This window comes from Cebus imitator, unplaced genomic scaffold (genome assembly GCF_001604975.1).
Source record: "Cebus imitator isolate Cc_AM_T3 unplaced genomic scaffold, Cebus_imitator-1.0 Scaffold61, whole genome shotgun sequence".
NCBI classification, from domain to species: Eukaryota; Metazoa; Chordata; class Mammalia; order Primates; family Cebidae; genus Cebus; species Cebus imitator.
Genome location: NW_016107376.1, coordinates 7,903,765 through 7,929,378, shown reverse-complemented (window position 1 = coordinate 7,929,378; position 25,614 = coordinate 7,903,765). Strand labels below are relative to the sequence as shown.

The window sequence follows — 25,614 nt, the reverse complement described above, 5'->3', positions numbered from 1 at the left end:
CACTTGAGCCAAGGAGGGTGAGGCTGTAGTGAGCTGTGATCGTCCCACTGCACTTCAGCCTGGGCAACAACAGACCAAGACCTTGTCTCAAAAAATAATGAAAAAATACAGAACAACCATAACTATAGTATAAAGCAGGCTTTTTTCCCCCTCAAGTATCTACAATTCAAAGACTTTTCTATTTTGCTAATAATTAGGGCTTTGCCAGAAACTATAATCCAGAAATCTCTAATTTACACTTATGGACATGATGAGAAACAGCTAAGGAAGGAGTAATGACTGCTGTACCTCCCACCAGTCTTAAAGATTAGATCTGCATTAGGTGCTCCTTTTGGATGCTGGTAGCGAGGCCGCCTCTCACGATTGGTGTTTGCTGGAGCTGGGCGCTGTGCAAGAGACTGCAACATTTCTGTAATTAGGAACAGAAACGAAAATGCTGTTAACTCTTAGAAACGTATTCCTCCTACAGAGTGAATGAAATGTTGGGGAGATTAAGTTTAATAGTCCTGCCAGGGAGCTGACTAAAGAAAAAATAGCCATTATACAGACTAAAATGATAAAGAAATTTTTAAAAAGCGTTTTTAAGAGATAAGACTGTAATGCCCAATGTTCCCTTTCCTGTGAATCTGGCCACCACATGGCTATCTTATGAGGTGGTAAAACAGCCTAAGAGGCAGTGCAATGCAGTAGCTAAGAGCACAGTGTATAGAGCGAGACTACTGGTTAAAATCACAGCCTGTCACTTTCCAGCTGTGGGACTTTAGGTTCAATTTCCCTCAATGTAAAATGCAGATAATCTCAAAGAATAGTTATGAGGATTATACACTTTGCAAAAGTACATAAAACAGTGTCTGGCCAAAGAGTAAGCACTCAGTGTTAGCCATTATTATTAAGAATGTTGGGCCGGGTGCAGTGGCTCACGCCTGTAATCCCAGCACTCTGGGAGGCCAAGGCGGGCCGATCACAAGGTCAGGAGTTCAAGACCAGCCTGGCCAATACGGTGAAACCCCATCTCTACTAAAAATACAAAAAGTAGCCAGGTATGGTGGCGTATGCCTATAGCTCCAGCTACTCTGGAGGATGAGGCAGGAGAATTGCTTGAACCTAGGAGAAGGAGGTGGCAGTGAACTGAGATCTTGCCATTGCACTCCAGCTTGGTAACAGAGTGAGACTCCGTCTCAAAAAAAAAAAAAAAAAAAAGTTGGAGCTGGGTGTGGTGGCTCACGTCTGTAACCCTACCACTTTGGGATGCAGGGGCAGGAGGACTGCTTGAGCCCAGAGTTCAAAACAAGACTGGGCAACAAAGCGAGATCCCCTCTCCACAAAAAATTAAAAATCAGCCAGGTATGGTGGCACAGGTCTGTAATCCTAGCTTGAGTCCAGGAGTTCAAGATGAGCCTGGGCAACATAGCAAGATCCCCTCTCTAAAAAAATTAAAAATTAGCCAGATTTGCTTCTGTTTTACTGGAAGTAAAACAGGAAAAAAAAATTAGCCAGCTATGGTGGCACATGTCTGTAATCCTAGCTACTTGAGGGACTGAGGCAGAGGCGGCAGGATCATTTGAGCCCAGGAGTTTGAGGCTAAAGTAATTGTGCCACTGCCCTCCATCTAGCCACGCGTGACACAGAGCAAGACTCTTTTAAACAAAAACACTGCTGGGTATCAACTACGCAAGAACATTCTACAAGTGAGATTAAAAGATTAAAAACCACACATACTGATTTATACACATTCTCCTGCACAAATAGCAGTTTGTTCAGTACAGTGCTGTGTAAGCAATTATGTTATGGCTCCAAAATCTGCATACCACAGAAATACCAAAACGCTAGCTTATGAAGTATCCAGGGACTCTATATGTAAGATTCCAATTAAGCAAAAAATGCTGCGCATGTATACATAAAACTAGAATCCTAATTTGAGTATTTCCTCAAATCTGAAGGAACACAGGTTCCTCAAGACCAGGACTCCAAATAGACAAAAGGAGATAAATCCAATCATGTGCTGTGTGACCATGTCTCAGTCAATGAAGGAGCACCTATACAATGGTGGCCCCATCAGTTCACAGAGGCTAGACCATACAGCCTAAGTGTGTAGTAGGCTACACCATCTAGGTTTGTCGAGTACACTCGTGATGCTTGCACAATGATGAAATTACCTAATGACATATTTCTTTTTTTTATTTTTATTTTTAATCACTTAATTTATTTATTTAAGATGGGGTTTCACCATGTTGGTCAAGCTGGTCTTGAACTCCTGACCTCAGGTGATCCACCCACCTCAGCCTCCCAAAGTGCTGAGATTACAGGCTTGAGCCACCACGTCCAGCCTCCTAATGACACATTTCTTAGAATGTATCCCTGTCATCAAGCAACGCATACTGTTTGTTAAATGAATTTGTGCACAATTGGCTGGCAATGTGAAGCAATTAAAAATGGATTATCATCTTGCTTGCAAACACAGCTAGCAGTTTATAATCTAACTGAATTAGAGGAAAATATGGTGAAAATTATTGTTATTTTACAAGTAAGGGAGAGAAAAATAAAGACAGTGGGATACAAAATGAATTTCTCAGCATAAATATGGAAAAATATGACATAAAAAGGTGAGACAAAGTAACAATTTTAATACTTAAAAGGCATCAAAAATTTCCAGTTCTCTTAGAGATGACTTTATACCTTGATAATCTTCTTGTTCTTGCCGTTCATTGATATCTAGCGTGAGTTTTTTCATTCTCATCCTCTCTTCTTGTTCTGCCTGTTGCTGGTTCCAGTGATTTGCAGCAAGTTGAGAGGACATGGGTACATTAAGGATCTTAAACTGGAGAAAAATAACAAAGGATCACAAAGAGTTTGAGAAAATTGGGAGGAAGAAAAAAATCAGACTTCAAATAAAATAACAAGTAGAATTAAACAAGTTAAAAATAAATAATGGATTTCCTTTACTATAAATCACTAGACAGTACCACCTAAGAACAGATACCACTATTACTCTAATAGAGTCAAAGCCTATTATGAAGAGGGAAATTAAATAATAGCAATAGTCTGTAACTGCTGCAAAATAAAATAAAGTTTACAGTATTGTGTTCAATATAAAACCTAATCCTCAGCTCTGCTTAAAATTAACTAACTCCCTGTAAAACCTGTCTTATCTATTCTCCCCACATTCTCAGCAAAGTTCCCAGGCATCTCAAGACTCCTGTTTTTCTTGCTGACCAGCTGCAAGGTCATAGGGCAAGATAACACCCAAAGAATGTACAATGCATTTCTCAAAATGCTGTATTTCAAATGTAATGTAAATCACAAGACATGTTACAAATTTATTAACTGTTCATTCTGGCTTCTGAAAAACGTGTTAGCTGCTACGTCACCCTGAATGTATAAAAAGTAGCCCATTTTCTTTGTCCTTTGCTCAACTTTCCGATGTGAATCCACTGACCTGGTGCACCTAAATAAAATCCTCCTGTTTCACCCATCGGTCTCCTAACATCTGCAACATTAAGCCTAGATAAGGGAAAAGCCACCAAGTCCAACCTCCCTAAAACAGATGTTCTGCTTCACTGCACCCTATGTAGAGGAACACATCTAACAGCCAGAGACAGCCTTTCAACCTGTAGACCTCCTTGTGTCTGGGTGACTGTTGGAAAGGTGTTTACACAGAACAGATCAAGTCCATCTTCAGCATTACTTGCTGTGCATACTTCTGAAGACAGCTATGACTGGAGGAGAGCAAAGCCACTGGCCTAGCGAGATCTAATTCTCGGTTATGGGGGAAAGTGAGTCCTTGTCTAGAAATGCTTTTATTTTTAGCAGGATGTTCCTGGTTTAAGATTGCTTTTAGTAAACAAACCAAGATAGGATCCGTGAACTTATGGGCCATGGCTCCGTGCAAAATGTTAAGTAAGCTAATTCGGTTTATAACCTAAATTCTCTCTGCTGTACGCAGATAATCTGCATACCTCACTTAAGAGACCTCACCAGTTACTGTGAAGCAAAGGCACATCTGATGTGGAATGAAAGATGTAGGGAGCTGTGCCCAAGTCCCAGGCTTCTCTCAGCTTAATCTGTGCCTCCTGAATACTGGCATCTTTGAAATTCTCATTAAATCTGAACATTGCACAAGAACTCTGATTCTTGGGAGTCTGATTTGACAGTCTGATTGTTTACATCATCTCCAATGTCCTCTCTTGGTATTCTCTCTTAGGATGCAGTCTAGTTAGTCAATGTTTTTCTTCAAATATATTGATATCCCACAACACCAAACACACTAGGACAGATACACTGAGGTGCAAAATACTAAGTGCCGGTGAGAGACTATCTACAAATGCAACTAAACTAAATTTCATATTTAAGACAGCAGATAAATATCTCACATACCAAAATTAATATTAAGGTAATCCACTTAAGTACCAGCCTGGCAAACCTTATCCATTCCCCCAATGACCTCAGCTTGAGACTCTGCTCTTAGTGATCAAGTACTGACTCCTTGCAACTCTCATCTCCTTTTAAAGCTCAAAACATTTTTTGTGTTTTTGAGATAGGGTCTCGCTTTGTCATTGAGGCTAAAGTGCAGTGCTGCAATCATGGCTCACTGTAGCCACCACCTCCTGTGCTCAAGCAATCCTCCACCTCAACCTCTTGTGTAGCTAAAACTACAGGTGTGTGCCACCATGCCTAGCTAATTTTCATTTTTTCTAAGGCCTGGGTTTTTTTTTTTTTTTTTTGATACGGAGTCTCGCTCTGTCACCAGTCTGGAGTGCAGTGGGGTGACCTTGGCTTACTGCAACTTCCACCTCCCAGGTTCAAGTGATTCTCCTGCCTTAGCCTCCTGAGTAGCTGGGATTACAGGCACCCACCACCTCACCTGGCTAATTTTTCGTATTTTTAGTATAGACGGGGTTTCACGGTGTCACCCAGACTGGTCTTAATCTGACCTCGTGACTCGCCCACCTCAGCTTCCCACTGTGACCGGCAGGCCTGGGTCTTACTATGTTGTCCTGACTTCAAAACATTTTTTTAAAGCAACTTTATTGGGATATGCCTGACATACAATCAGTTGCACATATTTAAAACATAATTTGATAAGTTCTGCTATATGTGCTCCCTTGAGAAAACCTCCCCACAACTGGGTGCAGTGGCTCACACCTGTAATCCCAGCACTTTGGAAGGCCAAGGCAGGTGGATCACCTGAAGCTGGGAGTTCGAGACCAGCCTGGCCAACATGGTGAAACCTCGTCTCTACTAAAAATATACAAAATTAGCCGGACGTGGTGGCGCATGCCTGTAATCCCAGCTACTCTGGAGGCTGAGGCAGGAGAAACACTGAACCTAGGAGACAGAGTTGTGGCGAACCGAGATCACACCAGCACATCCGTCACCTTCAAACTTTATAAGCAAGGCAACCACCAATCTGCTCTCTGTCACTACTGATTAGTCTGCATTTTCTTTTAAGAAATGAGGTCTTGCATACTAGAGTACAGTGGTGTGACCATAGCTCACTGCAGCATCAGAACTCCGCGGCTCAAGTGATCCTCACATCTCAGCTTCCCAAGTAGCTGTAGTTACAGGCACACATCACCATGTCTATATTCTTTTTAACAAATTTTTGGTAGGGATAGGGTGGTAGGCTAGGGTATATGGGGGTCTCGCTTTGTTGCCCCGGCTGGTTTCAAACTCCTGAACAAGCAATCCTACTGCCTCGGCCTTCCAAAGTACTGGGATCATAGGTGTCAGCCACCATGCCCAGCCTGCATTTTCTTTTTCTTTTGTTTTAAAGAGATGCATTGCACTATGTTGCCCAGGCTGGCCCTGAAGTCCTAGTCTCAAGCAATCCTCCTGCCTTAGGCTCCTGGGTAGCTGGGACTATAGGTGAGTGCCAACATGCCTGGCCAGTCTGCATTTTCTAAATGTTCATATCTATCAGATCCTACAACATGCACTTTATTGTCTAGCTTCTTTTGTTTGGCATAATGATTTTCAGAGACATCCATGTTTTGTATGCATCAGCACTTTGTTCCTTTTTATTGCAGAATTCTATTCCCTTGCATGAATATGTCACATATTCATTCATTCACCTGTTAGGAACATTTGGACTGTTTCTACTTTTGGGTTATTTCATATACAATTCTACATTCATGCACAAATCTCTGGATGAATGTTTGTCTTAATCTCTCTCTCTCTCTCTTTTTTTGTCAGACAGAGTTTCACTCTTGTTGTCCAGGCTGGAGGTCAATGGCGTGATCTTGGCTCACCGCAACCTGTGCCTCCTGAGTTCAAGTGATTCTCCTGCCTCAGCCTCCCCAGTAACTGGGATTACAGGTACGTACCACCATGCCTGGCTAATTTTTATATTTTTAGTAGAGACGGGGTTCACCACGTTGGTCAGGCTGGTCTTGAACTCCTGATCTCGTGATCCGCCTGCCTCGGCCTCCCCAAAGTGCTGGGATTACAGGTGTGAGCCACCGCACCTGGCCTTACCTTAATCTCTTAAGTGAAAAACGCTAGGAATAAAATAGCTATCTGTTTTTGTTTTGTTTTGTTTTTTTGATCTTCTAACACATATCCTCACCGAATATGGTGTTTTACTTTTTAAGAAACTGCCAAAGTGGTCATACCATTTCTTATTTTTTTATTTTATTTTTTTTTGAGACGGAGTTTCGCTCTTGTTACCCAGGCTGGAGTGCAATGGCGTGATCTCGGCTCACCGCAACCTCCGCCTCCTGGGTTCAGGCAATTCTCCTGCCTCAGCCTCCTGAGTAGCTGGGATTACAGGCACGCGCCACCATGCCCAGCTAATTTTTTGTAGTTTTAGTAGAGACGGGGTTTCACCATGTTGACCAGGATGGTCTCGATCTCTTGACCTCGGGATCCACCCGCCTCGGCCTCCCAAAGTGCTGGGATTACAGGCTTGAGCCACTGCGCCCGGCACCATTTCTTATTTTTTTTTTTTTGGTGGAGTTTTTTTTATTCTTGTCGCCCAGGCTGGAGTGCAGTGGCACAACCTCAGCTCATTGCAACCTCTGCCTCCCGGGTTCAAGCAATTCTCCTGTCTCAGCCTTCCAAGTAGCCAGGATTACAGGTGTGGTCTAGTCTTGAACTCCTGACCTCAGGCGATCCACCTCCTCAGCCTCCCAAAGTGCAGGGATTACAGGCATGAGCCACAGCACCCAGCCCCATTTCTTTTCTTTCTTTCTTTCTTTTTTTTTTTTTTTGAGACAGAGTCTTACTCTGGAGTGCAGTGGCCCGATCTCAGCTCACCACAACCTCTGCTTACTGGGTTCAAGCGATTCTCTTGCCTCAGCCTCCCAAGTATCTGGAATTACAGGTACACGCCACCACATCCAGCTAATTTTTGTATTTTTAGTAGAGACGGGGTTCACCATGTTGGTCAAGCTGCTCTCAAACTCCTGACCTCATGATCCACCCACCTCGGCCTCCCAAAGTGCTGGGATTATAGGTGTGAGCCACTGTGCCCAGCCTGGCCCCATTTCATATTATGATAGCAGTGTATGAAAGTTCCAGTTCTTTCATATCCCAAGCAAAAAATTGGTATAGTCAGTTTTTAATTTTAGCCATTCTAATGAGCAAATACTGCTATTTTGTTTGGTTTTTTCATTTTCCTAACAACTAAATCCATCTGTCTTAAAACTCAATCTAGAATTATGCTAAAAGTTGACATCAAGTTTATTGGACTATCTAGTTTTCAGCATGTATTTTTTGCTTGCTTTTGAAAAAGGAAATATTGGCCCATCATGAATCTTCTGTTCCATTCAGTAGGACTTTTCTAAGTTTAATGACAAGTCATTTACGATTACATATAATTTCAGTCCTAAAGGATATAATTTATGCCTAACTGGATCTCATTTAAAGTAGATAATCTCTCTCATTTATTACAATTTCTTTCTTTTTGGGGGGAGAGACAGGGTCTCGCTGTGTTACCCAGGCTGGAGTGCAGTGGTGCCATCTCGGCTCACTGTAGCCTCGATCTCCTGGGTGCAAGCAATCCTCCCGAGTAGTTAGGATTACAGGCATGCACTACCATGCCCAAGTAATTCTTGTATTTTTATTAAAGACTGGGTTTCACCATGTTGCCCAGGCTGATCTCAAATTCCTAAGCTCAAATGATCCACCTGCCTTGGCTTCCCAAAGTGTGAAAATTACAGGCGTGAGTCAACGGTGCCTGGACAGACAATCTCTTTTTATTATTTTATTTTTGTGGGCATGTGATAGTATACATATTTATGGGGTATATAAGGTATTTTGATACAGGCAGGCAATGTGTAATAAGATAATCCCTTTCAACATTACTTAATTTTATCCTTTTGGATAGTTGATAAAAGTTACTGAGAACAAATTTGTTTTCGCCGGTTTATATGTTTTCCATATCTCTCTGCAAGCACTGGGACCACCCTTCTTTGTTCTTACGCTCTAAAGACAGCCTTTTAAAAAAGCACCTCCTGGGTCCCAGTGAGGTGGCTCACATCTGTAATCCCAGCACTTTGGGAGGCCAAGCTGGGTGGATGACATGAGGACAGGAGTTCAAGAGCAGCCTGGCCAACAGGGTGAAACCTCATCTCTACTGAAAACACAAAAATTCGCTCGATGTGGTGGTGCATGCCTGTAATCCAGCTATTCGGGAGTCTGAGGCAGGAGAATCGCTTGAGCCTGGGAGGTGGAGGTTGCAGTGAGCCAAGATCACACTACTGCACTACAGCCTGGGTGACAGTTGAATGAGACTGTCTCAAAAAAAAAAGAAAAAGAAACATGAAACATCAATTAGGCTTTGAGAATGACAGCTAAATTTTAAGTCATTTTCTGTTCCAAATACCAAATAAGATGTCTTATTAGAGATGGCAAGGGTGAAAGGGTGAACAGCCATGGCGGTCTGAATTTCTTCATGTAAATTACAGACTCTAGCATTTTAATCCTCTCAATCAGTTGGCCAGCTTTCCTCTCATGGCCATACTAAATGGTCCTGAACACTTACGAATTATGCAAATACAGAGGGATTGGCAGATTACTGTTTTACAAAACAGTCAAGCAAAGAAGCCCAATTAAAAAAATGTAGATAGGTGGGGGGCATAGTGGCCTCCCAGCACTTTGGGAGGCCAAGGTAGGAGGATCACCTGAGGTCAGGAGTTTGAGACCAGCCTGGCCAACACAGTGAAACCCTGACTCTACTAAAAATACAAAAATTAGCTGCACATGGTGGCAGGTGTCTGTAGTCCCAGCTACTTAGAGGCTGAGTGAGGTAGGAGAATTACTTGAACCCGGGAGGTAGAGGTTGCAATGAGCCGAGATTGTGCCACTGTACTCCAGCCTGGGCAACAGAGCGAGATTTCGACTCAATCAAAAAAAAAAAAAAGTAGATAATTTCTTAATCATCATGAAACTGGAAGTTGCAACTCTAATGGCCATTTTACCCCCTTTTTACGTTCCTGATGATAAAATTTGAAATTTCCTTCATAATTCACTAATAACAAGCCTAATGCCGATGGTTCCTAAATCATACTAATGAAACAGTAAAAAACATTGTAAAGAAAATTTCACAATAAATGTGATCAGAAAGGTAAAAAATATAGAATATATTCTATAGGTAAAAAAAGAATATGTTTTATTCATTTATAAGATTAGCAATTTCTTCTAAACAGAAACAGTTATAAATAAAAGATAAAAACACATTTTATAAACTCTGAGACAAGTTTTACAAAAGGAAAAGTTCTCGAGTATTATGTGCTTAAAAAGAACATAAAAGAGACAGTAATTAACACAGGGAAATGAAGAGACAAATGTACGGATGCCACCTTTGCCTACTGCCTTCGCTGCAGAGCTACTGACGTACTATTACAAGAGAGATGCTACTTTATAGCAAATTAGATGATAAAAATATTGAAGTCACTCAAACTAAATTTCCTGAACATAATAGCAATGAAGGTGATTTAGCTTATATTTTGCAGCTACTCCATGACTAGCTAAAATTTAAAAAATATATAATCTCAAGTTACTATGACATAAATATCAATTACTCTAGTCAAAATATAACAAATCATAACTTGTTATGTAAATATTAATTGCAAAAAAGGTTTGCTTGCCAGTATTAAACTATATTACGCATTTATTTAAAATAATAAAAAAGCTTTTTAAAACATTTTATAACATTTGTATTACATTAAAACTTGTTTTAATTTAAATTCATTATTATAGTTCATAAATATTTAAATCTAGAAAGGAATAAATTACTAAAAGCATTATCTTTTTCTCTCTCTGCAACTACTCACTTCAGTTGGTGCAATATATTTTCCCCTAATGACTAGAAGACCAGAAAGTTATTTCTGAGTACAAATTTGATACACAAAGAGATCTTTCACTTAAAAACTAAAGATTCCTATAAGGCAACACATTTCACATTTGTAGAAAAAACTGTTACACCAGAAGGGCCAACACCCAAAAGCCAAATAAAGAAATAAAAATCAGAACAAAACATACTTTCTTTTTCAGACCACAACATACCACTGATGTTTCCTCAAATAATGTTCCAAAAACCGAACATTTTCCAAAATTCCAAATAAAGTTTAGAAGCGCTGAAAATTTACTTAATAACTCTGAGTTCTCATTTCATGCCTAATATTTTTGAAATTTAATAACAATATAGCCTTAAAAATTAAACTAAATGTTACATTTTAAGAAACAAGGACTTCAAATTCATTTACATAAAATTACATAAACTACAGAGTTTATAATCTACCTACTGTGAACCAAAAATATTCCTTCTAAAATATACAAAGTCTTATTTTGATCCATACACTTTGGAATTCCAGACTGTTGAGGTACTTATTTTCCAAATCTCATAATTTTTTTTTAAGTAGGCTTTGATTAATTTATTTTCAATGCCTACATGCTCTATATGGGCCAGATGGGGTGTAGAGCTGACCAAGGTGATAATGAATATTCATGTACTTCATGAAAGGGAGGAAGAAAAAAACTGATTATTTACTGTTGTGCAATCTGACCTTCAAAGAGAGATATTCTGAAACTTTCTTTTAGTTAACCAAAATCATGGTCCTAGTGTGTCAATGGAATATATCATTATCTAGCAGTGGCGCAGGAACAGGGACCAAGGTATATTTAACAGAAGCTGCCCTTCACAATTCAACAGATGGATCTGCAGTGGCTGTGTCCATGTGCGTATGCCTTACAACTTGACGGCCTAATTGCCTTTGGAAATTTTGCCAAGAAAAGCTGGTAATGGGGGGATAGAGGAGGAAGCTAAGAGCTTTTAAAGAAAAAGAGAATGAAGGAGATCTAAAACGTGGTAACTGAAATAGAAAAGTCTAGTTCAGAGAATTAAGTAGTCCCTCGAAAAGCAAAAATGCTGGGATTTGTGAATCCCAACAATAGTGGTGAATTAACATTTTCCAGGTGCTCTGAGGACAGCAGTCTTAGCAAAGATCTCATTCAGTACAACGCCAAATTTTGGGCCTCATTTTTTAAAAAGCTCTCATTTTCCCCACAGATAACCTGTTCGAAGAAGGGGAGAGGTATGGCTTTCCTGAAATCACCATGAAGCCTGGCTGGAGCCTGGGCTAGAGGCAAGGCCTACCGATGGCAGTGTCTGAGGAAGATTCAGCAATGCTCTGAACCCATCAAGGTTAACTCTCAATACTGAGTCTTTGCCAGCCCCATACCCCAGGATTCTTTTTTTTTTTTTTGAGATGGAGTCTCACTCTTTGGCCCAGGCTGGAGTACAGTGGCAGAATCTCAGCTCACTGCAACCTCCGCCTCCCGGGTTCAAGCGATTCTCTTGGCTCAGCCTCCTGAGTAGCTAGGATTACAGGCATGTGCCACCATGCCCAGCTAATTTTTGTATTTTTAGTAGAGACGGGGTTTCACCATGTTGGTCAGGCTGGACTCCAACTCCTGACTTCATGATCCGCCCGCCTCGGCCTCCCAAAGTGCTGGGATTACAGGCGTGAGCCACCAAGCCCAGCCACACTCCCTGATTCTAATTGGTATATAGGTGGTATCACTGCAGCAAAAAGTGTTATGCTGCACAATTTTGATCTCAGTGTACAGGAGAAGCTGCCTGACAAAAGCAAGGGTAAAATTTAAGCATCATCTGTTTGAGGTTGTTCTAGTGGGAGAACATCTCAGATGCAACTTATTGTGGAGTTTTCCTTGATCATCCTAACTAGGAGGCAGCCTCCCTCTCCTTGTGCCTCCCCATCTCTGTCTCTTTCTATCGTCTTAACCTGCTTTATCCTCCTTGGTAGCCATCCCCTCAACGTGACTCGGCGTACTTCTCATATGCCTCCCAACACCAGGATGAAAGCTCCCAAGAGAGGAGGGACTTTGGGTAACTGCTGCTATGTTCTGCACACAGAAGCACCTAGCGTGAAGCAGGTAAATGATAAATATTTGTTAAATGACTGTGTAAATGAATGTGAGAGCCCAGGATTGGACTTGTCTAAGGTAACTGTGGCAGCTACCCTATACAACAAAATCTAACATTCTATTAATTCTTTTTTTTTTTTTTTGAGACGGAGTTTCACTCATGTTACCCAGGCTGGAGTGCAATGGCGCGATCTCGGCTCACCGCAACCTCCGCCTCCTGGGTTCAGGCAATTCTCCTGCCTCAGCCTCCTGAGTAGCTGGGATTACAGGCACGCGCCACCATGCCCAGCTAATTTTTTGTATTTTTAGTAGAGACGGGGTTTCACCATGTTGACCAGGATGGTCTCGATCTCTTGACCTCGTGATCCACCCGCCTCGGCCTCCCAAAGTGCTGGGATTACAGGCTTGAGCCACCGCGCCCGGCCATTCTATTAATTCTAAGATGCACCATTATTTTACTTATCACTAACGCAGAAAGAAATGCTGTCAATTATCACAGGATTCCATGGACTCTAAGAAGCAACTTGAGCTCAGAAATGTTAAAATGTAAAAAATATTTACAGAATTGACCTAAATACATCTAAAGGAGTATCTGAGACCCTATATTCTCTTCATACCATGTTTTACTATCTGCAAATATGTGCATTTGTCTCTCTCCCTCTCAGTAGGAGGTAAATTCCATGAGGGCAGGATGTTTTCCTGTTTATCAGTGTAGCCTCAGGACCTGGAATAGAATAGTACCTGGCACACAGCAGATGCTCAGTAAGTATATGACAAATCAACTATGAATCCCTAAAGTAACAGCTTGGTAGAGGGGGAAATGGTTTTGAGGGACCATCTTGTATGAAGGGGAAAGAGCAAACAACAAAAATGGAGAGGAATACGGAGAAGGGTTGGTGTGATTTTCAAATGATGGCATCTGAGCCTCCTCCTGGGCTGTGTCAGTCACTATCCTTCTTTCCTTCCCTATCTGGTGCTTGCTGGTGGAACCTTCGTGTTAAAAGTCAAGGTACTTATATATTCTTACAAATATGTATCATTTAAAACACATAAGGGGCCGGGTGCAGTTGCTCACACCTGTAATCCCAACAGTTTGGGAGGCCGAGGTGGGCAGATCACCTAAGGCCAGGGCTTCGAGATCAGCCTAGCCGACATGGTGAAACCCCGTCTCTATTAAAAATATAAAACTAGGCTGGGCATAGTGGCTTACACCTGTAATCCCCGCACTTTGGAAGGCTGAGGTGGGCAGATCATGAGGTCAAGAAATCGAGACCATACTAGCCAACATGGTGAAACATCATCTCTGCTAAAAATACAAAACTCAGCTGGGTGTGGTGGCGAGCACCTGTAGTCCCAGCTACTTGGGAGGCTGAGACAAGAGAATCCTTGAACCCGGAGGCAGAGGTTGCAGTGAGCCAAGATCTTGCCACTGCACTCCAGCCTGTCGACAAAGCAAGACTCTGTCTCAAAGAAAACTACAACAACAACAACAAAAATTAGCTGGGTGGTGATGTGTGCCTGTAATCACAGCTACTCCAGAGGCTGAGGTGAGAGAACTGTTTGAGGCAGAGGCTGCAGTGAGCCAAGATCCTGCCACGGCACTCCAGCCTGACCAACAAAGTGAGACTCCGTCCCAAAAAACAAAACAAACACCATATAAGGGATAAAATTATTCTACCACTGAATGCTTCAGAACCGTCCAACCCTTACCCTCTTGTAGGTCAAAAAGAATTTAGAACCTATAAAGCAAAGTTGCTCCTTAAACTGGGTAACCTCACAATCAGCTATAAATACAGGACCAGGGTGGGCAGTTTCTTACCTGCTGTTTATTGCCTTTTCTTGTTAACATGACAAATGGCATTGTGTCTGCAGACTCGGCCTCTCCTTCCCCACCTCCCAGTGGGGGCCCTTTTCTCAGTTGGCTTTTGAGATGCAAAGGAATGGCAACATCAAGTTGGTGTACTTTAACAGATTCACCACTTCGTTGCTAAAAGAAATTAAAAGGGACATAATAAATACCCCAAGATATACATATATATGGATATATGTCAATATAAATACAAACTCATTCAATGCTGTATTTCTTAAAACACAACAGTCATAAGAGCCATTAACAGTCAACAATCACAACCACCATAATACTCCTTCTGAAACATGGATAAACCCAAGTATTTCTCCCCTCCACCTAACAGCTCTGTCTATGACATGGAAGGAACCGTGGGACTTGGCTTCTGTTGATGGCTCCAGCCTTTCCCAAGCATGCAGTGCTGTGGGTTCTACCGAATTCTCCTGTTCCTCAAACACCCTACGCCCTTCTATTCATCCTCCTAGACCACATCTTCCTTTGTAATCACCAGGCAGGGTGGGCTCATCACTGCATCCCTTTCTCCAGGGCTCCCCAGCAGGGCGTCACCCACAGCAGGCGCTCATGGAGTGCTGAAGAATGAATGAAATCTATGACCATTTGATTAATTCCTTGGTTAGTAATATCAATTATTTTTAACATTGACACTCAACTTTCCAATCAATTAATTAAATGAACCTTCACTGAAGACTTGCCATGTGTTACAGGCTTGGGGATAGTAATGGTAAAAATAATTGGCCTCTACCCTCAAAGAGCTCATAAACTTGTTAAGACAGATATAGCAACAATTATGATGACACCTCACAGGTGTATATCACCTATGGAGGAGACTAAGTGACTACCTGTGCCTGGCTGGGAGTGGCTGCGTGCCTTTCATGAAAGGCTGAAAAGAAATGGTACATTTAAGAATATGAAAGACTTCATCCGACTTCTTCCAAGCAGATGGTAAAAGAGCAGTTTGGGTGATGCGGAGGGAATCAAGGTAGGGGAAGGAATAGGTGCAAAAGCAAGGACATGAACCAGCAGGGTGCACTTAGGGAACTGAAAACACAGGACTGATTAATGAGCAGCAAAGAGAAAAGAGCTCAACGTTCCTCAAAGCTAGGGAGGGAATGCTGAAAGGCCATAAAAGTCTTGGAAACTGCTCTCCCACCATTTAAACAGTCTTCTGATACAGGCCCTACACATTCAAGAGGCTTGCAAATCAAGCAACATCGTGTTTTATTGTTTGTTTTTTAAGTTCCAATTTATCAGAATCTGCTTGAAGTCTTCCCAGGTTCATAAGATTTAAAAAGACTTTTTACTTAAAATTCAAAAGAAGCATGATAGACAAATATTGATTTCTCTTCCTGATTATAAAATTAACATATTCTCTTCATAAAATATTTAAATACAAAAACGTGTTAGTAAGTATGTCCACACTACTCCTCCAGATACTTCCCTGTGCCCCAACCCCAAGATGCAACAACTATGAACAATGGGAGTATGATCTTCCGGATTTTTTCTCACATCTACTAACATACACATATAAACACAAGCAACCACTATGCATATCGTTGTATACTCAACATACATATTTTTTCTTCTGTTTAATCTCATTTCTTGGGCAACTTTCTCTTGAGTATATACAGTACTAATTACATTGATATGCCCTTATTATTTAATTGATTCTCTATTGACAGGCAATCCAGACTCTTTTTTTTTTTAATGCTCCTTCCCACACACGGAAGGACTTTCCCTCCTACCACAAACAATGTGACATCTTTATATATTTAGCTTTATAAAGAGAATTACTAACTAAGGGTAGATTTTTAAATCAACTGGCAAGCCCATTTGACAGGTTTACTGAATTTCCCTCTAAAAAAGCTGGACAGATTGACATTTGCAAATACCTTTGCTGAAACAAAACCAGACTGGGTATTATCACTTTGTAAATCTCTGTATCTGATGGTCTGATAAATGAAAAGGTTCATATTAATTTGCATATTATTTTATTACTCATGAGCTTGGGCATAATTTTGCCATTACCTTTCACACAATTAAAAAAAAAAAAAACTAGGTCATTCATAGTTTCTCATTGGTTTGCTATAGAAGTATTAGCCCTTTGTGTAGACTATAAATATTTTCTTCCTGGCCTGTCATTTCTTCAAGTTTCTTATAGCATCCTGTGCTACAAGGCAACACAGTAAAATGGTTGAGAACAGACTCCACCACTTCCTAGCCACGTGATTGTAAGCCAGCTTCTTGTCTTTCCAAGCCTGTTTCTTTAGCTATAGCAAAAGAATGCTAACAGTGTCTGACAGCACTGTGCAGAGAATAGATGTAAAGCACTTTATGCAGGGCCTAACAGCCTTCAAAATTATTGAAGTGTTTGATAGATTTGCAATTAATTCTGGTGTGGAAATAAAACAGAAAGTCTGCTTTATTTTTGTTTATTGCCTGTGTTCCCTTAACTAATGACTTGCAATGCTATCTTCATCATATTATTAAACTGTCATGTTTTGGGTCTATTTTGGATTCCCTCCATCTCATTCATCTATTCCTGTATCAAACTATTATTGTCAGTTTAAAATGTTTTCATATCTTGTACAGCATTTCACTCATTTCCCAGAAATCTGTTAGCTATTTTACCTATTCTTACAGATGTTTTCAGAAATAATTTTAAATTCATTCTGCATTGATCTCCCTGCTCTTCTCTTTCCCATGCAAAAACAAAACAAAACAAAACATCTTCCTGGTGTGATATAATTAGGATTACACTAAGTTTAAGGGCTTGATTTATGAAGAATTAATATCTTTAGGATATTGCATCTTCCTATGACAATTTCATCAAAACAAAGAGACTGTACAGTTTTTCAGTATTTTGATAATGCTTAAAAACTAGGGCCCAATATAGGATTAAGTTTTTCTCCAGCACAAGAAGCACATCTGCAAAAATGTGAATCCAAACTTCCCTCCTCCTTGATTACATCTTCCCATCCTTCCAGCTTGCTTCTTCAAAGAACTGTCAATAAGCAAAAATTATTGGACTATATCAAAATCTTAAGTTCCTTTGACTTCACCAGCTTTTCTACCTTATTTCTAAATGTTAGGATTCTTCAGGTCTCAATCCTGACCCTGCTTCTCTCCTCTCTCCACACTTTACACCAGGGATGACTCACTTGTTCCCATGCTTTAAATATACTCTACCAATCACATTTATGTTTTCACTCCACATATCCCTCTAATCTCCATTTTGACATTTCCATTTTGACATCTCACAGGCTTCTCAAACACAACATGGCCAAAGGGGAACTTTTGCTCATTGGTCCCTTGTTTCCTGTCCCAGAGGTTAGCCAGTGGCCCAATCCGGAAAACCAACTATCATCTTTGACCCCTCGCCCCCTACACACCTACATCCAATCCAGCACCAGATAAGCCAGGTCGTTCTATCACCTAAATAGCTCAAATTCAGACTTCTCTCCATGTGCCTGGCCATAAGCTATACAGCTGAGCATCATCTCTCACCTGAGTCACCACAACAGCCGTCTGCCCAGGCTCCCTGCTTTTAGTCTTGTCCTGGTGGTTACCCCTGCCTTCCCGCATAGGATCATGCCCTGCCCTCTATTAGTGCTGGCCTTCTTTTCATTTTTCAAATACAGGTTCTTTACTCCCTCAAGACCTTTGACAGACTGTTCCCATTTTCGCTTTAATTTTCTCCTGGATGGATGGCTCCACTTGACTTGCCCTGTTTGAAATTCATGATCTCAGAGATGTCTTCCCCATTATTCTATTTAGGAAGGCCCTTCCCTTACTCTCCAACAAAGCATTCTGCTCTTAGCATTAACACAATTTGAAATGATGTATTTGTTTAGCTGTTAAATATCTACCTTCCATCAGAACAGGAACCATATCAGTTGTATTTACCACTTTATACTTAGCCTGATGCACACTGCTAGGCACATAGTAGGTGCCCAATAAACATATCGAGTGGCAGAGTAAATGGCTATTGAGTCATATAAGATGGGAAATTTCTCAAAGTAGAAAACTAGTCTCTCCTCCCAGGGATTATAATGATTATGTTTTATTTGATCACTTGGGCTCCTAAATGACATAAATGTAAGATTTACTTCATAAATTAGGAGCTTTCTGGATATATGAAGACATTATTTTACTATATAGAGGAAGAAGTAGATCTCCTAAAACACCTGTAACACTAATTTGCACTTGATCATACCTTTGGCTGTAGCAGCATCAAGGAAAGTAAAATCCAATATTTCAACTCTAAAGGACTGCTCCATGAGCATATAAAGACTCCATAATATCTTCTACCTTAAAAAAAAAAAAACCCTGTCTTTTAACTCTATGACCTTCTCTAGCTACCTCCCCATTTCTCTTCCCTTTCTAGCAAAACTCCTCAGGACTTATCTACATCCAGTATCCTCACTCCCTCCCTTCCCATTTTCCACCAAACCCACCCCAATGGGGCCTGTGTCCTGCCATTCAAACAAATCCACTCTTCAAGTCACCAAAGGGTTAACAACAAGTGCATATAGGGTTGAAGTTAACAGTCTAAGATTTTGCCTCTAACTCTAAAAAAAAATAGTTACTTCAAATTACTGTGGCATTCAAAAAGCTGCTAGATGGTATTTTTTAGAAAATCCAGTTTATTTATGCTATAAATACATTAAACAACTAGTATTTCTTTAAACATTAAATAACGAATATTTTTCCATTAACACAGACGCTATTCAACTAATAAATGTAAGAATTTACTAAATTAAATGACCCCAAAATGTCTATCTTCTGCACGGTTTGGCATCCAAACAAACTGCAAGAAAGAAGTCTTAGAAATGACTTAATAGGCTGGGTGTGGCAGCTTACACCTGTAATCCCAGTACTTTGAGAGGTCAAGGCAGGTGGATCACCTGAAGTCAGGAGTTCAAGACCAGCCTGGCCAACATGGTGGAACCCTGTCTCTAGTAAAAACACCAAAATTAGCCTGGGGTGGTGGCATGCACCTGTAATCCCAGCTACTTGGGAGGTTGAGGCACAAGAATCCCTTGAACCCAGGAAGTAGAGGTTGCAGTGAGCCGAGATCACGTGACTGCACTCCAGACTGGGCAATAGAGCGAGAATCTGTCAAGAAAGGAAGGGCAACTGGGAGGGGAGTGGAGAGGAGGGAAGGGGGGAGAGGGAAGAAGGAAGGGAGGGAGGGAGGAAGGAAGGGAGGGAGGGAGGGAGGGGCAAATATTGGCAGAATGAAATTATTCTGTTCCAAATCTTGTGTGTGTTGCATTTTCTCCGACTCTACCTCATGCAAATCAGGATGTGGGATACAAGAAGGACAAGCAGCTGCAAGCTGTCTACACACAATCTATCAAAAGCTGTGGCAGAAGAGACAGAGACACTTAGATAGGAGAAGCCTTCAAAGGAACCAGAATGTAATGGGCTGCAATGTTTTGTATAGAGAAGAGTCTTTGGAACAAACGATATTTAATACCTGCAGATTTTCTAGCATCATTTTATCCAGAGCTTGAATGAAGTCCTCATCTTCTACACAAGGTACATGCTTAAGTCCACCGCCTTTAATCATTACCTCCTTATTAAAACAGAACAATAAAATCAGACCAGAAATTTTAATTGTAATGTTTTCCAGGGCAAAGCCTTTCAGTATTGATAACTTGTTCAACAAAACTCAAGGAGTAAAGTGAGTAAAATATCTAACATTATTCAATGTTAAAAGAACTTAAAGAAAATGGTTAGGAAAACAAATTGAAATGAATTTCTAAAGAAATATTTTTTATAATCAAAAGAAAATCTAAAGTTTTTGTTTCTTTTGATTATTACTAAAATTAATTAAAATACTTTCTTTTATTACTGAAATTGAAATACTATAAAAATGTTGCACAATTTTAAAAAGTAAATTTTTCAGCAGTACGTACAGTATTCTCTTCATCAGTTTCATTTTCCTTATTGGAATCTGTAAGGTAATCTGTATTCTCTTCCTCCTCCTCTTCTCCCTCATCATCATCATTATCAGAACCCTCCTGAAATTATAGAACATGAGATTAAAGCACTTTGAGAAGCATAACCACACTTTACACACCTTAAAAAGATTTCAAAAACTTCTGTATAATTGTTAATTGTTTATTATTCTCAAGTTTTAGCTCTTTATGTAGTCTACCTTCAATAGGAGGGCAAAGTCAGCTGGCAACATTCAAGATAAATCAGTCATTGAAAACCCCTCTCACTACCTTCAGCAGATCTAACAATACAGAGATCGAATGTAGAAGCTCTTCCTTGAATTCCATAAAGAACAAGTTTCCTAAGCCTTTTGTGTTCTCCTCCTCCTGAAACTAATCTAGAGAGGCTGAATGTTCTTTAATACCCATCTAACGGCAATGGAAACCAACAAAAGTTCAAATGGAACAGCATTAACAGCTGAAAGCAATGATACAGCATTACCTTTATAAAGCACTTCAGTTTGGAAGGTGTTTCATACACTTCATTTTGTTTGCTCTACCCAATTCAGAGGATGGAAGGCCAAGCTTTATTGTTCCCATTTTATACATGAAAAAACTGAGGGTCAGAAAAGTGAAGTTACTTGCCCAAGGGCACACTGCTATTAAGCAGAAGGGCTGGCCGCTCATCTCCCCCTAAATGGCGGTTCTCAAGGACTACTTCAACCCATCTTCACAATCAGTCTCTCCTTCCATCCACTTTCATCAGCTGAAATTTCTTCTCAAACAGATGGGGCAGAGCCCCGACAGATTTTCAAAGGGCATAAGACACAGAGTGCAGCTTCCTTTACTCCTCCACCCCAGTATCACAAGTCACCCCTATGTGGTTCCTCAAGAGTTAAAAAGAAAAAAAAAAAAAGACTAAACCCAGCTGCTTCTCACTGTGCCAAGATGACCAAATAATTCCTGAAACAAATGACTTAAATGTCTTATCTTTAATACATTATCTTTAGTGTATGTACCAATTAATTCCGAAACTCCAAAAGTGTACTGAAGATTTTGAGTTCCTAAAATGAAAACATCTCAAAAATGTATACCAATGACTGGATGCCACGGCTCACACCTGTAATCCCAACACACTGGAAGGCTGAGGTGGGGGGACCACTTGACAGCAGTTTAAGACCAGCCTGGGCAACATGGCGAAACCCCGTTCCTACCAAAAATACAAAAACATTGGCCAGGCATGGTGGCAAGTACCTGTAATCCCAGCTACTCGGGAGGCTGAGGCAGGAGAATCACTGGAACCCAGGAGGCAGAGGTTGCAGTAAGCCGAGGTTGCACCACTGCACTCCAGCCTGGGTGAGGGAGTGACTCTATCTCCCCAAAAAAAGAAAAATGCTGGCTGGGCGAGGTGGCTGACACCTGTAATCCCAATACTTTGGGAGGTTGAGGTGGGTGGATCACAAGGTTAGGACTTCAAGACCAGCCTGGCCAAGATGGTGAAACCCTGTCTCTACTAAAAATACAAAAAAACAGGCATGGTGGTAGGCGCCTGTAATCCCAGCTACTCAGAAGGCTAAGGCAGGAGAATCGCTTGAACCCATGGGAGAGAGGTTGCAGTGAGCCCAGATCACGCCACCGCACTCCAGGCTAGGCAACAGAGTGAGACTCCATCTCAAAAAAAAAAAAAAAAGACTAAAATGTACATCAATATATTACCTCCCCCCATGCATTAATGTTTTTTGAGTTAATTTTATAATTCAAAATTAAATTTGCAATAGAGGAGCTCTTAAATTTGCTCTTAAAAAAATGAATCCTTTGTTAACACTTAAAAGACATTTTGCATTCAAAAGCTAGACTAAAATACATTTTTCCCCCCGTCCATCCTTGATGTTTCATATTATTCAGGGAATGTAGCATGCATTAATTTGTCAAATTAAAATTTTTAAGAAGAATTTCATTTGCCCTAATCTCAGGGTACACTGATATAATAATGGGTGGAATTAAAATGTGCTCATCAATGGACCACAAAACCTAAGCAGGCTAGGGAAAGCAAGAGGAACAGTGTAGCAAAAGGCAAGCTGCCTTAGTTCAAGCACTGGCTCTACCACCACCTACTCTATGATCTTGGGTAAATTATTCAACCTATCTGTGCCTTCGTTTCCCACCTACTGCAAGGATAGTATGAGAAATGGTAATACAAATACAGTGCTTAGGGCAGTAACCATGAATAATAAATGCTCGGTAAATAACAAATTTATTTCTATTTTAAGAATGAATCTTGTACTTTCTGTTGATAAATTACATAATGCTAGAGAAAACTGGAGTTATCACAGACAAACATTTAATTTAAACAGTTATCTTTAATTTATAGAGCTGATATTTAAGAGAAAATGTTCTGGTTGTTAGATGCTAAGAATAACTTCAAAAGGTCAAATAGAACTTTAAATAGCTGAAGACCAAGATAAAAATAGAACACAGCATTTGTTTTTAAGAGCTGAATTCCAACCCTTCTGTCTCGAAGTAAATAACTGTAGAATATCCACTGCTCTTATTACTTCATAATCAATGCACTTTCTTTCTTTAATAAATTTATCCTCCTATGTTTGGAGGGTGATCATGGGAAATTGGTCTTGGAGTGAAAGGGGAAGTGAACTATTCCAACCTCATTTCTCACAAAGTGAAACATGGTCCCATCTCACTTCTCCCAGATAAAACATATGGATCCTCCCTCTGCACACTTTGTTTGCATTTTTAACTAGCAAACACATGTATCGTGTACAATATGCATTCTCCAACTGGAAAAGTAAGTAATGATTACAAATGATATAACTACCAAAATGATAAAGTTCATGTTTAAAAAGGAGAAAAATGCACTTAGAGGAGGAAACATATAACTCTTTAAATGAGAAATTAATAAGAAAATGAGTGCTCCTTAATGTATTTACCAAGAATGCTGGATTTTTTAGATACTGCTCGTGTAATTAGTGCAGCAGCAAAATCCAAAACAACCATAAGATTAGTTTGAAAATATGAAATGGAAATACTTTCTTATTTCCCTTTGTTGTTATAGAATACTTCATAAGCCTACTTAAATTCTACTACTGAATGTTTCTATTACAACCTCATTTTGAAAGCAAAGCAATATATTGTAATGTCCGTCTAGTATACTAAAGCCAATTAGGGAAACATACTCCAGTTCTGTATTTTTACCAACTTACTTATATCTAAAGAAGTTCTAAGGTTGTAAAGAAAAAGTGGTAGCAAATAACATAAATAATGATGCATTTCCACTGCCTATAAATACCAGCCAATTAGGAAAACCGTACATTATTGCCTATATTGTCTTTTCACAACCAATCCTTTTTAACTAACAGCAAAGTCATTTGTTATGCAGTAAAATGATTCCAAATACCCAGTAAGTTACAAAGCTTGAGGGTTAAAGGAAACACAGCCTTACAGATTCTTACATCTGACTGCAGAAAACTTTAATCACCTTATATTATGAGTCCTTTCTCTTTAATTCTAATAAAGCTTTTTTAAAAATCCAGTTTGCAAATCTATCTTATGAATGCTATAAACAATTAACATTCCTTTAAATATTAAACCCGCATTCTCGAAATATTTACATTCCATTTACTTAGATAAGTAAAAACTTTAAAACTGAAATTAAATTTCCCCAAAACACTTAAGTATTGATTACAAATTTAAATTTTCAATATTTAATTAAAATAATACTTTCAGTGAAAAATTGCTAATTTCATGACTTACATTTTATTTTCATCAGTATTCTATTCGTCTCTTTACTCATTCTAACTTTTGAAACTCTCTTGTTTTGTTTCTTCTATACCGCTAACCCATTCCCCAATCTACCTCCAGATTATGAAGCAAATCCCAGATATCCTTTAATTTGGATCACTTTTTTTTTTTTTTAATGCAAAGAAAAAGGGTCTCACTAGGTTGCCCAGGCTAGACATGAATTCCTGGGCTCAAGCAATCCTCCCGCCTCAGACTCCTGAGTAGCTGGGACTACAGATGTACACATTTTCATGGAACGTTTAAACCTAAGTGAGTTTGGAAAAAAAAAAAAAACCTGGAGAATCAGAGGCCAAACGTGGTAGCTCAGGTCTGTAATCCCAGTATTTTGGAAGGCCGAGGTGGGAGGATCACTTGAGGCCAGGAGTTCAAGACCAGCTTGGCCAACATGGTGAAACCCCATCTCTACTAAAAATACAAAAATTAGTCAGGCGTGGTGGCACATACCTAAAATCCTAGCTACTTAGGAAGCTGAGGCACAAGAATTGCTTAAACCTGGGAGATGGAGAGTGCAGTGGGCTAAGATTGTGCCACTGCACCCCAGCCTGGGCGACTGAGTGAGGAATGTCTCAAACAACAACAAAACCTAAAGAATTAAAACTGCTACTTTTAATCATACAGAAATGACATTTTGCTAAGGCAGAAACAGTAAAAGAGCAATTTCATATGGTTTCGCTTAACAGAATCAGAGATGCACAAAGGGCATATCAATTACTGTGGTATGTGTTGAATTTCAGATTTCATATAACCAAGAGATCTGGGGAAAAATAAAGCAAAGCTCATTAATATCTAGCCAGTAATTTTGTTCTGAAGAATATAAAATCCACTAACTAAAAAGTCCATATTCAACAGTGAGATGAAGATACACAAGAAGTGGAGTGCAATGGCTCACACCTGTAATCCCAGCACTTTGAAAGGCTAAGGGGGAGGACTGCTGGAGCCCAGGAGTTTGAGACCAGCCTGGGCAATATGGCAAGATCCCCATCTCTACCAAAAAAAAAAAAAAAAAAGTAATTAGCTTGGCGTAGTAGCATGTTCATGTGGTCTCAGCCACTCACAAGGCTGAGGTGGGTGGATCGCCTGAGCCCAAGAGACTGAAGTTGCAGTGAGCTATGATCACACCACTGAGCTCTCATCTTGGCCACAGAGAGAAACCCTGTGTCCAAAAAAAGAAAATACGCGGAGATTAAACAATTATTTTCTTTAAATTGCTTATTAAATAAAAATGCTATAATCAGCATTTTATTACTTTCTTTAAAAACTTTTAATTAAACAATGGATTTTATAACAGAAACATACTACTAGTTACATTTACTATCATACAAGTAAGGAGGAGGCCAGGTGCAGTGACTCACGCCTGTAATCCCAGTACTTTGGGATGCTGATCACCTGAAGTCAGGGGTTGGCGACCAGCCTGGCCAACATGGTGAAACCCTGTCTCTACTAAAAATACAAACATCAGCCAGGCATGGTGGCAGGCACCTGTAATCTCGGCTACTCGGGAGGCTGAGGAAGGAGAATCACTTGAACCCAGGATGCAGAGGTTGCGGTGAGCCAAGATCACGCCACTGCATTCTAAACTGGGCAACAGACCAAGACTCTTGT

General features: G+C 40.1%; 1 protein-coding gene across 1 annotated transcript in view; it reads right to left on the bottom strand.

Moving 5' to 3' along the window:
* The window catches only part of UPF2 (UPF2 regulator of nonsense mediated mRNA decay), a 126,327-nt gene that overhangs the window by 10,308 nt on the left and 90,405 nt on the right, over positions 1-25,614 (bottom strand). Inside the window, exons 16-20 of the mRNA XM_037739049.1 lie at positions 20,176-20,280; positions 19,734-19,832; positions 14,207-14,374; positions 2,677-2,818; positions 289-409 (exon numbers count right to left, since the gene is read on the bottom strand). Of these exons, the coding sequence (XP_037594977.1) occupies positions 289-409; positions 2,677-2,818; positions 14,207-14,374; positions 19,734-19,832; positions 20,176-20,280 (635 nt within the window). The remainder of the gene's footprint in view (positions 1-288; positions 410-2,676; positions 2,819-14,206; positions 14,375-19,733; positions 19,833-20,175; positions 20,281-25,614) is intronic.